Here is a 17092-nt window from a genome sequence, read left to right as displayed (position 1 = left end):
CCCATTGGAATCAAGGGTCAGAAATAGGAGACGTTTGCCACAGACCAATACATGCAGATGACACTCTTTCTGAGACGTGACCGTTTTCTTGCTGAAACCCAATTTGTTTTCTTGTCCATGCAGATCTGGAAAGACTTGCCACATCTAAAGGCAGTGGTGATATACCAAGAACCACCACCAAGGAAGATGGCCAATGTGTACACGGTATGAATAGCGGGCCCTGGGTGATGGGTGGGCCTGTCTGGGCCCACACTGCTGACCCAGACCAACGCCTCTGCCCTGTGTTGCCACAGATGGAAGAACTCATAGAACTGGGACAAGAAGTGCCCGAAGAGGCTCTAGATGCCATCATTGATACCCAGCAGCCCAACCAGTGCTGCGTGCTGGTCTACACATCAGGCACCACTGGAAACCCCAAGGGCGTGATGCTGAGTCAAGACAATGTAGGACAGATGCCCAGATGGGTGGGTGGGATGGGGGTGACTCTGGATCAACAGCCTCTGGGGAAGCCTCTTTGACAGCTCAGCTTAAGGAGTTAGATGAGTAGGAATGCCCACCCATTTGTGGTGTAGACAGAGCCCTCCCTGTAGAGGGGGAAGGGAAGAGAGCATGTTGGGGGGGGGCTGTCCCTAGAGCTCTCCAGAGCCGGTAGGAAAGCCTGAGAGGGCACCTACGTGCTCTGGGAATCTACAGAGGAAGCCCAAGCCCCCATGGCTTCCTCCCCCTCAGATCACGTGGACAGCGCGGTACGGCAGTCAGGCGGGGGACATCCAGCCAGCAGAGGTCCAGCAGGAGGTGGTGGTCAGCTACTTGCCCCTCAGCCACATTGCTGCCCAGATCTACGACCTGTGGACCGGCATCCAGTGGGGGGCCCAGGTCTGCTTTGCAGATCCTGATGCCCTAAAGGTCAGTCTGTGTTCCTGACTTCTGGCCTCACGTGTGTGCAGTGTGTGAGCACACCCAGCTCTGTGCTCGAATCTGTCCGCCCTGTGTGCATCCATAGGCTGCTGGTTCTCGGTGCACATAGCACTGAGAATTCTTTCAGCAGCTGTTGGTCCAGCCTGACTCAAATGACCAAACAAATAGGGAAGCTGATGACATTATGTTAAGTCCTATACACTACCGCCTTCGGTCTCAATACCATCAAGCCACAGTTTCCCCAGAGTGTGACCACAAGATGATTAGAGGGCGGCCACAGCTTCCTGCACCTCAGTCTTGTAACATATACCTTTATCTTGACTTTAACCACTAAGAAGAGTTCCCAGAGACGCCCTAGCCAGCTGCCCTGGCCTGGTAGCTTGGGCGGTGTCACATGTTTAGTCCTAAAACAAACCCTGGGGGGGAAGGAGGCAGCAGGGCCTTGTTTGGCTGTTGTTGTTGGTAATGGTGGTGTGTGTGTGTCATACATGCTCCTGTGTTCACCTGTGTATGTATGTCATATGAGCTCCTGTGCTCACCAAGGCTTATCAACATGGCCTGGTTTCTTCTATAATTCTCCATCTTTAAAATTTAAAAAATCAGATATTTTTAAATGGTTTAATTTATGTATGTGTGTCACATACATGGAGACCCGAAGAAGGCATAAGATCCCTAGAGCTTGAGTTTCAGGCAGTTGTGAGCTGTCATGTGGGTGCTGGGAACTGAACTTGGGTCCTCTGGAAGAGCAGCCAGCACTCCTAACCACTGAGCCATCTCTCCAGCTACATCCACCTTGTTTTTTTGAGATAGGTTCTCCCCCTCTCTGTAATAAAGCAAGTGAAATTAGTCTTGATAATGTTGAATTCAACCCTACAGATAAAGAATTTTAACCTACAATTGATGTATTTTTTAAAACATTTTATCTCATTTTATGTGTGTGAATGCTTTGCCTGCATGTCCCTGGTACCTCAGAGGTCAGAAGACAGAACAGGGCATTGGATCCTCTAGAACTGGAGTCATGGATGCTTGTGAGGCATCGTGTGGGTGCTGAGAATTGAACCCGGCCCTTTGCAAGAGCCACAAGGGCTCTCAGAGCTCTCTCTCCAGACCCTACAATTGCTATTTTTTTTTTTTTTTTTTTTTTTGGTTTTTCGAGACAGGGTTTCTCTGTGTAGCTTTGCGCCTTTCCTGGAGCTCACTTGGTAGCCCAGGCTGGCCTCGAACTCACAGAGATCCGCCTGGCTCTGCCTCCCGAGTGCTGGGATTAAAGGCGTGCGCCACCAACGCCCAGCTCTACAATTGCTATTTTTAAATAAGTATTTTTACTAAATTTATTTTGAGATGGAGGAGGCAGTCTCACTATATAGCTCTGACTGTTCTGAAACTATGTAGACCCGGCTGGCCTCTAATTCACAGAGATCTGCCTGCCTCTGCCTCCTGAGATCTGGGATTAAAGGCGTGAGTCACTAAACCTGGCTTATTTTTTAATTTTGAGATTATAATATAATTGTAACATTTCTCCCTTCCTTTTCCTCCCTCCAAATTCCTCTCTATACCCCTCCTGCTCTCCTTCACATTCATGAGCTCCTTTTTCACTCACTGTTACGGCACACACATAAATGTATTCCTACATATCACCTGCTCAGTCCGTGTAATGTTACTTGCATGTATGTTTTCAGGGCTGATCATTTGGTCCTGGCAACAGCTGGTGTGCTCTTCCCTGGGGAGGACCACTTCTCCCACCTCCGGCTTTCCTCGGTTGCCTACTGTTCTTCATGTAGGGTTATGTCCTTGTGGGCTTTCCTTGTCTACTTTGGTAAATCTGTGGGTGTCCTTGTTCAGCTCACAGGTCCCACGTGTTGGTCATGTTGGTGAGACTCTATGGATGTAGCTTCTGACACATCTGGAGGACACAGTCTCACAGAAAACTCTCTGATCTGGCTCCTGCCATCTTTCCACCCCCTCTTCTGCAATATTTCCTGAGCCTTGGCTGTGAAAATGCTTTGTAGATGGATCTGTTAGGACTGGGCTCCATAACTCAGCATTTTGGTTAGTCATGATCTTCTGTTGTGGTTCTGTCTATTGCAAAGAGATGCCTCCTTGATAAGGAGTGAAGACAATACTTCTCTCCTTATATTTAACAATACTTCTCTGTGGGTATAAGGACGAATATTTATAGGTTGTTGTTAGGGATTATGCTGGTTTAGTCAATTAGGCCTTGCAGAATCTCCTCCAATAAGCATGGCTTAACTAGGTTTCAGTTAACTGGGATACCAGGCATGGCATCTCTCTTGTTGAGTGGATCTTAAGTACAATTAGAGAGCTGTTGGTTACTATCAAAGTATGCATGCCACTACTCACTCTTAGGGTTATGAGATCATGCTGTTTGCTGATGTGTGTCATAGGTATTGTCATTGGGTAGGTGTAGCGGTAAGTTTCTCCGGTCCCGCCCAGCCCTGCAGTCCCTCAGCCGCCTATAAAATAATCCATTCAGAGGCTTAATATTAATTGCAAAATACATGTCCTATGGCTCAGGCTTCTTGCTAGCTAGCTCTTATAACTTATCTCAATGCATAACTACTAATCTACGTATCACCACGTGTTCTGTGGCTTTACTGGCGTCCCATTCCGTGTTGCTCCTTGGACAGCGATTTGTTGTCTCCCCATACTCTCCTTTCTCCTCTCACTATCTCTCTTGGATTTTCCCGCCTGGCTCCATCCTGCTCTACCATAGGCCAATGCAGCTTTATTTATTTAGCCAGTGGGAGCCACACATATTCACAGCGTACGGAAAGGCCTCCCATAGCCTTCTCTCCTTTGGAAGCTTGTGTGGCACCTTCTGATACCATGAAAGCTAGTCCTCAGGGAGGGGACAGTCAGGTCAGTTCTAACTCAGGGCCTTCGGAGCCCTGTTGCTGAAGTATGTGGTGTCTTCAGCAATAAGGATTTACTTTCCATCTCTGAGTGGGCACCCAAGGGTAACAAGAGGCTGTATTTGGGGAGCCTCTTAGCCCAGGCCAAGAACTGGAAAGAGAGCTTCTCATGTCTGGTATTTGGATTTTTGTTGTGTGGGCTTTAGCTCTTAGAGAGAGCACTGTCAGTCCAAACGAGAAAAGTTCATTAAAACTATATATGTTTATTTATACACGGAATTGTATATTGTGGGTTTTTGCATTTTAGATGAATAGTTAGTAGTATGATTCTTTGTGGCCTCCTGCTTCAGCCTCCTAAGTGCTGGGATTACAAATGCACACCACTCTATGGGGCAAAAGGAGGTTATCGTGTTTGAGTTAGACAGATGCAGAAAGATCTGAGGGATCAAGGCGCTGCCCAAGCATCTGGATACAGTTGTTGGCAAGGGACACCAAAGTTCTGTTAGCAGACATGGAGATACAGCTGTTGAACCACAGCCACCAGCATGTACACAAACTGGGTGCAAGTATGTGCACATCCACGGGGCGCCTGTGGATAGCATCTATCCTGTGAGACTTGTGTCTGCAGGCCTGGTACCACCTCTGCTTCTCTCTGGCCTTGAGCAGGGGAGCCTGGTGAACACACTGCGGGAAGTGGAGCCCACATCCCACATGGGGGTGCCCCGTGTATGGGAGAAGATCATGGAACGGATCCAGGAGGTGGCGGCTCAGTCTGGCTTCATCCGGCGCAAGATGCTGCTGTGGGCTATGTCAGTGACGTTGGAGCAGAACCTCACCTGCCCTAGCGAGTAAGTTGGGGGCAGGAGGCCTGGGGAGGTGCAGGATAGCTCATACACAGTAACAAGCAAGCATCCAAGAGGTTGTCCGGGTTCCAGAGGACTTCAGTTTGGGGAAACATTGTGCTATATATAGTCTGTCTGCATCTCGGCTTGCACTCTGATACCATCGCAGACCTGACGGGGGCTTTGGCCGGGAGGGCTGCCTTGATCTTTCTGAAGCTCCTAGGGATAGGTAGCTCTTGCCAGCCTCTTGCCCTCAGTAGTTGGTTTCAGTGATACAGGCTTAGCCATTCCAGTTTTCCCAACTGCCCGTTTGACTACTCAGATCTCTCCAAATCCCTTCCTATTGCTTATTATTATTACTTTTTGTTTATTGAGGCAAAAAATCTTACTATATAGCCCAGGCTAGCCTAAAGTTTAGGATTCTCCTTCCTTGGCCTTCCAAGTGTTGGGGTTATAGGTGTAGACCATCACATCTGTCTCGTGGCTGCTTTTTAAATTCCCACAGGGTGCTTTGGGGATACCCACAGTAGACAGCTGGCCTTGTTTCAATATAAAAATGCTTTTTTAAGTTGAGGATCCAGCTTAGTTACCACTAGTGTTAACTAAGTGTAGAGTACTAACCTAGGAAGCCCAAAGCTCTGGGCTCAGGTCCTTTGACCTGCAAGAGGGAGGGGCGCGGGGGTGGGGTGGGGGGCTTCCATTATTAGTGTGTCTTCTGAAGCAGTGTCAGCTTTGTGGCAGAGGTGTGGACACATCTGTTCCCTACGGCTTCATTAACACACACGAAAGGTGACTATGCAGCCAGGCCTGGGGGCGGGCAGGTCTGTCATCCTAGCACTCAGGAGGCTGAGGCTGAAGGATTGGCAGTTAAGGTATGCCTCTGCCTCAGAGTAAGTTCAATGCCTGAGTAAATTCATGAGACTGTCTCAAAAGAAAAAAAAAAATGAAAAAGAAGGGCCTGGAGAGATGGCAGCTTGTTTGACTTCGTGACATGTCTGCATACAGCAGGAGCACTCACACTTACAATTTCACAACAAATTCACCTTGCACACAAGGCCAATGTCCAGAATATTTGCTGTTCATCAAAACAGACAACGTCAACGGCCACACCGGTGTGTGCTCACGTGAGTGTGTTTCCTTTTCTTTCTGTGGACCCTTCTTCCCCTCAACCCCCCACAGTGACCTGAAGCCCTTCACAAGCAGACTGGCCGATTACCTAGTACTAGCCAGGGTCCGTCAGGCTCTGGGCTTTGCCAAGTGTCAGAAGAACTTCTACGGAGCGGCCCCCATGACCGCAGAGACACAGCGCTTTTTTCTGGGTCTTAACATCCGCCTGTACGCAGGCTATGGCCTCAGCGAGAGCACAGGCCCCCACTTCATGTCCAGCCCCTACAACTACCGGCTTTACAGGTGAGGTCTGAAGCTGGGGCTCAGCGGGAGCTCAGATGTCCTTGCTGACACCCTTGGGTGCCTTGGGGAACTGTTCCTCTTCCTCTCCCTTCCACACTGGAGCCTTGGCCTCAAGTGTCAACAGTGCCATCTTGGGCCAAGCCCCTGGCTTGCCTTCCTTCATCTAGATGGGCAGTCTTTGCTACTGTGGCTGAAGACACCTTAGCTGCCAAGGCCAGGAGTCCCCGGTAAAGAAACTTCCTTCTTCCATTTCTTGTAATAGGGTAGAGAATGCTAGAGTGTGTTTCAGGAGAGCTGACGGACAGGTTCCCACTGGGGCGGGACTGAGGGTCAGGGCCAGGCTTCTGGAAGGCAGGGAGGGCAGTCATTTCTGGGGAGTGATTTAAGAGTGGTCTGTTGTGCTTTGGCACCTCCCTCTGTGTCTGGTAAGATAGTGCTCCAGTTTCTGCTATTAGCCTTTTGGCCATTCATTCATTCATTCATTCATTCAATGAAGACCTTTCAAGTGGGTCTACTTTATACTGCTAATGTGCTAATTAAAATACAAAACCCTGGCTGGAGAGATGGCTCAGTCGTTAAGAGCACTGACTGCTTTTCTAGAAGACTCGGGTTCAATTCCCAGCACCCACATGGCAACTCACAATCGTCTGTAACTCCAAGATCTGACACCCTCACACAGACATATATGCAGGCAAAACACCAATGCACATAAAATAAAAATAATTAAACTTTAAAAAATAAAATAAAATAAAATACAAACCCCCTCTGCTTTTAAGATGGCTCAGCTGGTAAATCATTTGCCACATGAGCATGAGAATTCGAGTTTACATCCCCTGCCCCCATGTAGAAAGCCAGGGGGGAGACAGAGGCAGGTGGTCCACCGTGAGTTCAAGGCCAGCCTGGTCTACACAATAAGTTTCAGGTAAGGGAGAAATCCATAGTGAGAACCTGTCGTAAGTGTCACGGCTCATGCCTAACCCCGGTGCTGAGGATATGGAGACAGCGAGGACACTGGAGCTCACTGGCTAGCTTGGTGAGTCCCAGTTTCAATCAGAGTCTGTCAAAAAAAAAAAAAAATCAAGTCAACTGTGATAGAGGAAGACACCCAACATTGACCTCTGGCCTACACACACACACACACACACACACACACACACAAACACACACACACACACACACACACACACGCACGCACGCACGCACGCACGCACGCACGCACGCACGCACGCACATTACTTTTAAGTCTTAAAAAGCAATCCTAAAGCCGGGCGGTGGTGGCACACACCTTTAATCCCAGCACTCAGGAGGCAGAGGCAGGAGGATCTCTGTGAGTTCGAGGCCAGCCTGGGCTACCAAGTGAGTTCCAGGAAAGGCACAAAGCTACACAGAGAAACCCTGTCTCAAAAAAACCAAACAAACAAAAACAAAACAAAAGCAATCCTGAGAAGGGACTCCTACTGCCAGTGAAGACTGAGAGGCTGGAGATCCCAGAGCACCCCAGCAGGAGCTGACCCAGGACTTCCTCTGTCCTTGTTTCTTTTATCACCAGCTCCGGCAGGGTAGTTCCTGGCTGCCGGGTGAAGCTGGTGAATCAGGATGCGGACGGCATTGGTGAGATCTGCCTGTGGGGCCGCACCATCTTCATGGGCTATCTAAACATGGAGGACAAAACATGTGAGGCCATTGATTCCGAAGGCTGGCTGCACACGGGTGACATGGGCCGTCTGGATGCTGATGGCTTCCTCTACATCACGGGGCGCCTCAAAGGTGAGCACCCCCGCCCTGGGGCAGATGGGGATTGGAGGTGCAGTAAGTGCAGTCCACTCCAGCACTGGTCGTTCAGCCTTGAGTCCTCGATGAGTGTTATGCGCCTCTATCAGCATCAGCTCTGGGGCAAGTACTTTCACAAATAAATAAGGATGTCCAGAGAAGCTACATAACTACCTCAGGATCACCTAGATAGTGAATGGGGGACGTGGGATTTACTTCCCTAGAAGAAACAAGACAAGACTGCAGGAGACTCCGAGGCATAAGTATTAGGTATTTTTATGTAGAAACACAGACATGATAGAGAGTGGATACAAAATTTAAGATAACATGAAACTCCAAAGGCGTTTTCTGCAGAGAGAGGGAAGTATAGGAACTCCTCCGTGGAAAGGTGTTTGTGTGGTACCAGAGCCTCCAGCTGGCAACCCCACACTCTTTCTGGAACTTACCCAGGCAGGGGTGCAACTCAGCCTAGGTCCCTTTCTGGAACTCACACAGGTAGGGTGTGTGGCAGACCAGGCCCCACACTTATTTACCCCAGAAACTCTTGAGGATTGAGGGATAAGAGACTTAACTGGAAATAGTGAGGAGAAAGAACAGAGAAAAAATACAGGATAGACTCGGTGGGCCTGGATCCTTATCCACCGGCCCAGAACTTTATTCCAAAGGTCTATTTATAACAACGCCAAGGGGTGGAGCAAAAGACCTCCCCCTTGCTAGTTACAGTCAGCAGGTACCCTGGCCCGTGGTCCAATCAACCTCTTATGCGGTCCTGCTGGGTACAGCCCCTAGGAAACCTAGTGGGCTCCAGCAGGAGTGCAGCTCAACCTAGGTTCTAACTGAAGGAGGCTCTGGTCCTTTGGGGGTGCAGGAGGTCGCACTGACTGGGCTGCCTTGGCCAGTGAGCCCAGGGGTAAAACCCTGACTCTGGAGCAACAGGTGGCTGCTATGGGAAGTGTGCTCGCTTCCACCACCTAGTGTTCACTTTTGTAATGACAAATGAGGAAACCTGCATTCCAGCCCTGGGAGGAATAGCCGTGCCTTTAGATAGACAGCATGGTGAAAAGTAAGAATCCAGATACCTTTTCTCCCAAAACATATAATTAGACCAGTACTGTCCACCAAAAGACCCCTTTCCCCATTGTCCCTCAGTGCCACCTTTCTCATCTGCCAAGTGACTGACTGCGAGTCAACGTTAAGTTGGTTGGGGGCCGGGGAAGACTGATGTCTGGTTCAGTGGGTTCTACAGCCGTGATCTTCCTCTTCATGGTGACCTTGCACATTTGCATGTCCATTTGGATGTTAGACTCACTGTGCAGATGTATTCGGTAGAGTGGCTTACATGACGATTTTCATCTCGTTGAGTTGGTAGATAGATTACTTTTGGGAGGTTGTGCGTCTCTCGGAGTTGACTCTGCCGGTCCCTGAGTGTGCTGTCTCTCCCACTGTGTTCACTAACATCTTTTGACTTTTCTCCCAACAGTGTAGTCTAGTGTTCAGTAAGGAGTTTTTGCATCCCTTTACTAATATCCACTTGGAGAATTTTATTTGTATGCTTATTGTAAATACAGCATTTAAAATTTTTTAGTTTTGATTTGTTTGTTGCTGAGATGTAGAATGCAATTAATTGTTTTTTAATATATTGGTCTTGGGCCAAATGATCTTTTTCTTATTCTAGGGATTAAATGTAGGTTCTTGAGCAGGCTCTCTACCATTGACCTACTGCCCAGACTCTTACTTTTTTGCTTGAGGATAGGGTCATGCTACATTGCCTAGGCTGCCCTCGAACTTTTTTTTGTTTTGTTTTGTTTTTTTCGACAGGGTTTCTCTGTGTAGTTTTGGTGCCTGTTCTGGATCTTGCTCTGTAGACCAGGCTGGCCTCGAACTCACAGAGATCCACCTGCCTGTGCCTACCAAGTACTGGGATCAAAGGCATGCCCTACCACCACCCAGCTTGCCCTCGAACTTTTAATCCTTGTGCCTTAAGCTTGCCAAGTAGCTGAGATGACAAGCTCCACCAGGCCACGCTGCAAAGGCCCCTGCTGCAAAGGTCCGTAGCAAGTTCAGGGCAGTTATTTCGGATGCTTGTGTTTGTTTTGCTGTTGTTTGTTTGTTTGTTGATTTATTAAACAGGGTTTTGCTAGGTAGTCCAAGCTGTCCTAGAACTCATAGCAATCCTTCTGCCTCAGCCTCCTGGCTGCAGGGATCACAGGTTTTGTGCCACATGCATGACTGCTATTGAATTTTTTGAAGTTCTGTGGAATGAAAGCAGGACACTGCCCACAGCAGGCAAGTACTCTACCACGGAGCTGCCTCTCCAACCCCAGGCTAGTTCTAGCATGTGTGTCCTTTTGGATTTCCTTTGGACAGATCACGTCATCTATACATAGTAACAACTTTATCCCTTCCTTACCATTCATCCACCATCATTAGCACCACTATCATTATTTATGCATTCTCACTCAGGTTAGGAAAACCTGTTCTTTCACAGTGTAGAACAGAAATGGCAGTAGTTGGGCTGGGTTTGACCCCAAGCACCAACTGCATAAAGACCAGTGTGGGAGAGAGGAAATTCCTGTTTTGTTCCCAGTCGCAGCAGAATAGCTTCAACGTTTAAAAAAAAAAACCAAAAAACATTTTTTAATTTTAACATTTTGTTTGCATGTGCATGGGTGCACACATACCATGGCTCATGTGTGGACATCTGAGGACAACTTTCAGTAATCAGTTTTACCTTCCACCTCATTGAAGAGGGGCCCCTCTTATTTTTCTTCACTGCATACTCCAGGCCAGCTACCCATGAGCGTCTGGGTAATTCTCTTATCTCTACCTCCCACCTTACTGTAGGAGCATTGGGATCACAAGTGTACACTACCATGCCTGGTTTTTCATGGGTTCAGGGGAATTGAACTCGGGTCATCAGGCTTGCCTCAGCTAGTAATTCCACCTGCCGTACCTACCGCAGGACCTGTCCTCTAGAGTTTATTGCTAAGTGTGCTTGCTACAGGCTTGCTGAAGATACTCTTCTTTGGTTTAGGAAATCCCATTCCATGTTAGTTTTCTAAAGGGTTTTAGTCCCTTACTGAAGATCAGGAGTGGGGAGGTGGGAGTGACAGAGGAGTGAGACTCACAAGGGTAGCTCTGAGCGAGGCCGGAGCTGTCTCTCCACGCTTCCAGGGTTTCTGTTTTTCTCTGCCATCCGCTGCTCCCACAAACCCTGATCATTTGAACTCGCGTGGATCTCTGTCTGGCAAGCTCCTCCCCTCAAGAACTCCCATCCTCTCAGTCACTGGCACGATCACTGGAATATTCTATAGTGCTTCCTGTCTGCAGGGAAGGAAGACTTCCCCCCTTGTGACGATTGGTCCTGAGCCCTCTCCACCCTGGCTTGCCCACCCCAGCTCCCAGAGGCTCTGTGCTTCTGTGGGCTCTGCCGGTCAAACCTCTCTCTATGCTTCTCATCTGTGGGGCCACATGCTTCCTGTCCCCTGTAACTCCAGTGTTCCTGTCGGCCCCACCATCCTGTGAACGCCTCACTGCCAGGCACTGTCTTATTCTGTTCTGTCCCTAAGGTCAGGTTGGACCTGTGCACAGAATGTGGCCAGTGACCGTTTTTGAATTAGATAACATAGGAGGACAGGAGACAATCTCACAAACCAAAGTGTATTTAATGCATTTATTTTATATAATTTTATCTTATTTCTTTTTCTAAAAGGCAATAGGTTTGTTTGCACTTTGGCTGGACCAAGGGGAAAGAGGAACTTCTCAGCTCCTCTTGCCCTTGTCCACAGCAAGTGCTATAGTTTATGGAAATGCAGGAAGTATGGGAGTATGAGGAAAGAAAACGTCAGAATCTTGTCCTGGGAGATGGCTCTTCCTCTGGCAGGGTTTCCAGCAGCTCTCACATCCAGTACGGGATTCACTGGAAAGATTTTCAGTGTTTGGTTCCATTGAGTTTCTTGCTAGCTAGCCTGGAAATCTATCATCATGCAGAAGACCGTAACCTTGAATGGTGTGCTGTGGCCTTGACCTTTCCCACAGAGACACCATAAATACTAAATGAAACATGTGCGCTGGGTGGGTAGATGCATGAGAACAGCTCAGAGAAAGAAGCGGTCAGAACGGGCTGGGGGTGCGGAGGAAAGCTTGTTGATGGAGGCTGCCGAGCAGCACCTGGAAGACAGGTAGAAGCTGGCCGTGTGGAAGGGAGGTCTGTCCAGAGGGAACGGCGTGGGGCAATGAGGGGCCCCATAGCAGGGGAGGGAGGGAGGCTGTTAAGCACTGGGTCTCAGAACTGAACTGGGTGTAAACCTTAGGTCTGTTATTCAGCCCCAGGAGGCAGTGGACGAGTTACTAAACTTCCGGCCTCAGTTTTCTCTCTGCAAATGGTAATGAGAGAGCCCTTCATTAGAAGCTGACGGTGGGCACTGAATAAACCTGTGTGTGAAAAGCTCTGGCCTGTGCCTCCCAAACCATGCACCTGGGCATGACTGTCTTATACTTAACTGGCCGTTAGCAGGCAGAGGGAGGGGAGGAGGGGAAATGTCGCTGGCTGAGCAGGGGCAGAGTAAGAGGCTAGTGAGCACCATGGGATGAGCTGGCTGAGCAGAGAGGGACTCAGACAATAGGCTGAGGAATGGGAGCCTTAGGAAGCAGTTGTCCTCGAGGGCTGCCGGAGGCCAGGCCCTGCTCCTTGGCTCTTACAAGGGCATCTCCAGCACTGTCCTTGCTGCTCAGGCCTCCAGCTGTGGCCTAGGAATGTGGTTCAGTCTAAACCTGACTTGCCTCCACAGAATTAATCATCACCGCAGGTGGGGAGAATGTGCCCCCAGTGCCCATCGAGGAAGCTGTGAAGACAGAGCTGCCTATCATCAGTAGTGCCATGCTGATCGGGGACCAGAGGAAGTTCCTGTCCATGCTGCTAACCCTGAAGGTATGTTGAGGGCTCTGACTCTGGAGGTGCAGCAGGAGGGTGGCCTGTGGTGTAGCCTGAGGCAAGCCTGGCATTCGAAGTTTGATCCTGGCATCACTCAGCCAATGCTGTGCACTGTGAGGGTGGGTGGAAGTTCCTTTGCCCCCTTGGGCTACCGAGGTGATCCTTTCCACTTTCCAGTATATTCTGGTGTGCAAAGGTCTTCCATATGCTCAGGGCCCCCGCATCCCAGCCAGGTAGGGGGATGGCCCCTGTTGAGCAGGTGCTGACATCACCAGCAAAGGTTTAACCCTCAGCCCACTGTCCCTCCACTTCTCTGGGCTCAGCACAGCATCTTGCCCACCCTAGAAGCATCACTCTGAAACGGAGTCCGCAGGAATTCCCACCTTGCCGTCTGTGACGTCCTCCCAAACCAGAGCTTGGTTCGGTGGAGAGGGATGGGTCCTCACCTTTCCCTTTTTCAGTGCACGCTGGACCCAGAAACATCTGAGCCAACAGACAACCTGACTGAGCAGGCCGTGGAGTTCTGCCAGAGGGTGGGCAGCAAGGCCAGCACTGTGTCCGAGATCGTGGGGCAGAGAGATGAGGCTGTGTATCAGGCCATCCACGAAGGGATCCAGAGGGTGAATGCGAACGCGGCAGCCCGGCCCTACCACATCCAAAAGTGGGCCATTCTCCAACGTGACTTCTCCATTTCGGGGGGAGAGCTGGGTAAGTTTTTCTTTTCACCGTCCCTGGGGCTGTATGGGAGGGCAAAGCCCCGGGTAGTGGCAGGGAGGAGCCTATTAGGAAGTAGCCATAGCAGAAGGTGTCAGATAGGGCTTTGGACAGCATCTGAGCTGGGTGCCTCTGACTGCATTCAGCCTGGAAAAAAAAACAGTCACTTCCAAATGCATTGGATGCAACCACCTTGAATTAGAAATACTAAGAGGAAAAATTGTATCTGACCTGAACATATACAGCTTTTTTTTAATCTCTTAAATAATAGAGTACAACTCCTCACAAAACATTTAGTGTCTTGGGTATCAAAAGCCATCTAGAGACAACTTAGAAGCATGAAGGAAGACATGTTGGTCATTGGCAAATACCCGTCATCTCACATACAGGGACAGAACACTGGAATCTGGTGTTGGGGTGGGGAGCTCCTGAAACCTGTGAACACGGGGATGCATGTATTACACGTGCCAGAACTTACCAACACGAGCATGAAATGTTTAGCTTTACCTTGACCACGAGACTCTATTCTGTTGAGTTATAGTGCACCCATCCGGCACGTGCACACCATAGCCCCCGCTGGCACTGGGACTGCAGTGAGACCACTGTAGTCTTTGACATCAGCCACATGGCTGTTAAGAGGATAGAACGATCTGGACCACAGTCCAAGCCCAGAAGAGCTTGTGGTGCAGCCCCACCTGGCCAGAGGAGTCTCTCTCCTAGCTGTTGGGCATCTTGGGGTGCTGATGGCACAGAACACTGAACACGGCTCCTTGGTGAGACCCTCAGATCCATACACACTGAGAGTAGACCCCCTGTCTGCAGCAATGCTGTGCTGTATCAGAGACGCTGGGAATATAGAACCAGGTGTGTTCAAACTAAATGCAAGGACATCTAACTGAATGGAAGGGGTCTTCTCCAGGCAGCTTATAAAGACCCTGACCTTGATGTTTCTAGTTGGGGGTTGAGCTATGTACAAAAAGAACTTTAAGTCACCCAGTACCTTAAGCTGGGGCCTTGTCAACCTTGTATTAAATGGGAGAAACAAAGGCTAAGAAAACCAATTTGAGGAAGCCATTTTAGACATTAAGATGTTGGGAGCATCCCGCATCCCAACCCATTAAAGCTAAGTCCGTCATTCTGAACTGTCCCTGAAACGCAGGGAGGTTTTGTGTATAAGCTATTGCTGTGAGATAGCAGCCCCTACATGGAGGAGCTTAAACAATAGACATGGAGCCCAGTGCGGTAGGATGTGCCTGTCATCCCAAGCACTCAAGAGGTGAAGGCAAGACGGTCAGGAGTTTAAGGCTAGCCTCTGCTACACAGTGAGTCCAGGGCCAGCCTAGACTACACAAGACCCCGTCTCAAATAAATAAACAAATAAGCAGACAATAAACATTATCTTCATTTTGGTGGACCAAGAATCGGGAGCAGCTGATCTGAGTGGCCAGACTGGGAATTTTTCATGACACTCATCAGAGGGGGCTGGGTGGCAGACACCGGGAGCCCAGGGGGCACTTGTTACCCACTCATATAACTGATCCCTCAAACCGGCTCATGGGGCAACAGGCTTCAGTTCTTGGTCTGCAGACCTCCCCACAGGCTGCTTGCATATCCTAGCATGGCAGCTGGCTTACCCTAGAAGGAATGATCTGAGAAAGTGTCTGAGACAGGCTGGGTGGGATTGCGACCATCATGTGCAGTCGATACTCTGCATGCACAGGTCCCACGTCTATGGATCTAATCAACATCAGATCAAAAACTTTGAACAGATAATTCATGTGACTATGTAGGCCTCCTCCCTGATTCTTCTCCACCCCCACCCCCACCCCAGTTCTGGGATTGACTCTAGGACCTTCAACATGCCAGGCAAGAGCTCTACCACTGAGCTATCTCCCTGGTTCCCTTTATTTTTTAAAATTTGAGACAAAGTCTTTCTAAACTGCCAGGCTCAAGTCTTTCTGAATTGCCCGGGCTGGCAGCCCTGAACAGACTGTAGCTCAGGCAGGCCTTGAACTTGTGATTCTCCTGTCTCAGCCTTCTAGGTGCTTGGATTACAGGCCATAAAGGCCTGACTACACAGACATTTTTTCCCATTATATAAGCACTAGTTTGTTTACATACCATTTGTACTGTATTTGATATGCTCAGTAGTCTAGAGATGGCTTGAAGTGTATGGATTTCCATGGGCTTTGTGCAAATACTACACAGTTTTATGAAAGGATCTTCTAGCTTAGGTATCTAGAAAGGTTTCTGGACCCATACCCTCTGTATTCTGACAGACAGGGTGTGTTCATTCAAGGGAGAATCAGTTGAGGATCATGATGGGGACAGACAGGTCAAGGAGAAAGTGAGCACTACTTTATTATGTAATGGAAAACAAGTCACTTTTGCTCCTGGTAGTGACACTCCATCACCTCCTCTGTATCCTACTGGCTGCCGACCAGCCTTAGCTCACGTTGATCCAGGGAGGCTCAGGGCATGATGCTGAGGGACTCTTGCCTCAGAGGCTGGCTGCACAGCACACCCTGCTTCTCTGGCTTACTTCCTGTCTTCTGGGTCTCATGTGAGGTCTGTTTTAGTTACTTTTCTACTACTGTGATAAAACACCATGACCAAGGCAACTTATACAAGAAAGTATTCAATGGGCTTATAGTTCCAGAGGGCCGGAGTCCACAATAGCAGAGCAAAGGCCTGGCTGCAGGAGCAGCTGGGAGAGTGAGAACTTGAAAATGGCACAAGTCTTCTGAAACCTCAAGCCCGGCCCCAGTGACACACCTCCCCCAGGCTGATCTAGTCCTTCCCAAACAGTTCCACCACCCGGACATCAAGTACTCAAACAGAGGAGCCTTCAGAGGCCACTCGCATTCAAGCCACCCTTACTTTCTCAAGGCACCAAACCCAGGCTTCACTCATTCCTTCCCATTTTCCTTTCAGGTCCCACCATGAAACTGAAACGGCTCACGGTTCTGGAGAAGTACAAAGACATCATCGATTCCTTTTATCAAGAGCACAAACAGTAGTCAAGGGCCATGCTCATGGTGCCGTGGAGGGAGGACAGGCATCTTCCTGAGCTCCAGGTGTCTCCCCTGGACACAGGAACTGACAAGCTGTTTTCATCCCTAGTTCAGGGCACAGCACTGACACCTCCAATACCTTAACCACTGTTCCTGCTCCGGTGTCAGACGCGATCATTCTCCTTCCGAAAGGAAGACTGTTCGTTTTGGCCTTGGTCCAGGCACTTACGAGGTTCTAGTTCTCGGAACAGGTCTCCCAGGGCTGGCTGTCGGAGGAGGGAAAGGATGACAGTCCCATTACTAATGTGTGCTGCAGAGAGGGCACGGCCTGACGTAACTCCGGCACCTTCTTGGACACTAGTACCAGACGCTCTTCCACCTCACACACAACACGCTTGATGCTTAACACACTGCTGCCGCCTCCGTGACTGTATTTAATGTGTCATTTTGAGTATTAAACCTTTTAACAGACCATAGCAAGTGCCCGGTGTTTTTTGTCAATTGGGTGGGTGGGACAGAGCATGAACAGTTAACCCACAGGAGTGTGGGTAACCATTAGTACATCATTAGTAGCCCACAATAAACAAAGGTGCAGGGTCAGGTGGAACATTCTAGTTA

The 17092-nt window shown here is 49.3% G+C and overlaps 1 protein-coding gene across 3 annotated transcripts in view; it reads left to right on the top strand.

Moving 5' to 3' along the window:
• Window positions 1–16950, top strand: part of Acsbg1 (acyl-CoA synthetase bubblegum family member 1) — a 60538-nt gene extending 43588 nt beyond the window's left edge. For all 3 annotated transcript variants that reach the window (XM_076576301.1, XM_076576300.1, XM_076576302.1), the window contains 9 exons: window positions 124–204; window positions 294–443; window positions 730–906; window positions 4458–4639; window positions 5813–6043; window positions 7593–7810; window positions 12604–12743; window positions 13208–13454; window positions 16395–16950. In XM_076576301.1, coding sequence (XP_076432416.1) covers window positions 124–204; window positions 294–443; window positions 730–906; window positions 4458–4639; window positions 5813–6043; window positions 7593–7810; window positions 12604–12743; window positions 13208–13454; window positions 16395–16480 — 1512 coding nt within the window. In that variant the 3' untranslated portion in view covers window positions 16481–16950. The remainder of the gene's footprint in view (window positions 1–123; window positions 205–293; window positions 444–729; window positions 907–4457; window positions 4640–5812; window positions 6044–7592; window positions 7811–12603; window positions 12744–13207; window positions 13455–16394) is intronic.
• The last annotated feature ends 142 nt before the right edge of the window (window positions 16951–17092 follow it).

The sequence above is a fragment of the Peromyscus maniculatus genome, chromosome 7 (genome assembly GCF_049852395.1).
Source record: "Peromyscus maniculatus bairdii isolate BWxNUB_F1_BW_parent chromosome 7, HU_Pman_BW_mat_3.1, whole genome shotgun sequence".
NCBI classification, from domain to species: Eukaryota; Metazoa; Chordata; class Mammalia; order Rodentia; family Cricetidae; genus Peromyscus; species Peromyscus maniculatus.
The sequence above is the reverse complement of the archived record's forward strand: the minus strand, read 5'-3'. Positions and strand labels throughout refer to the sequence as shown.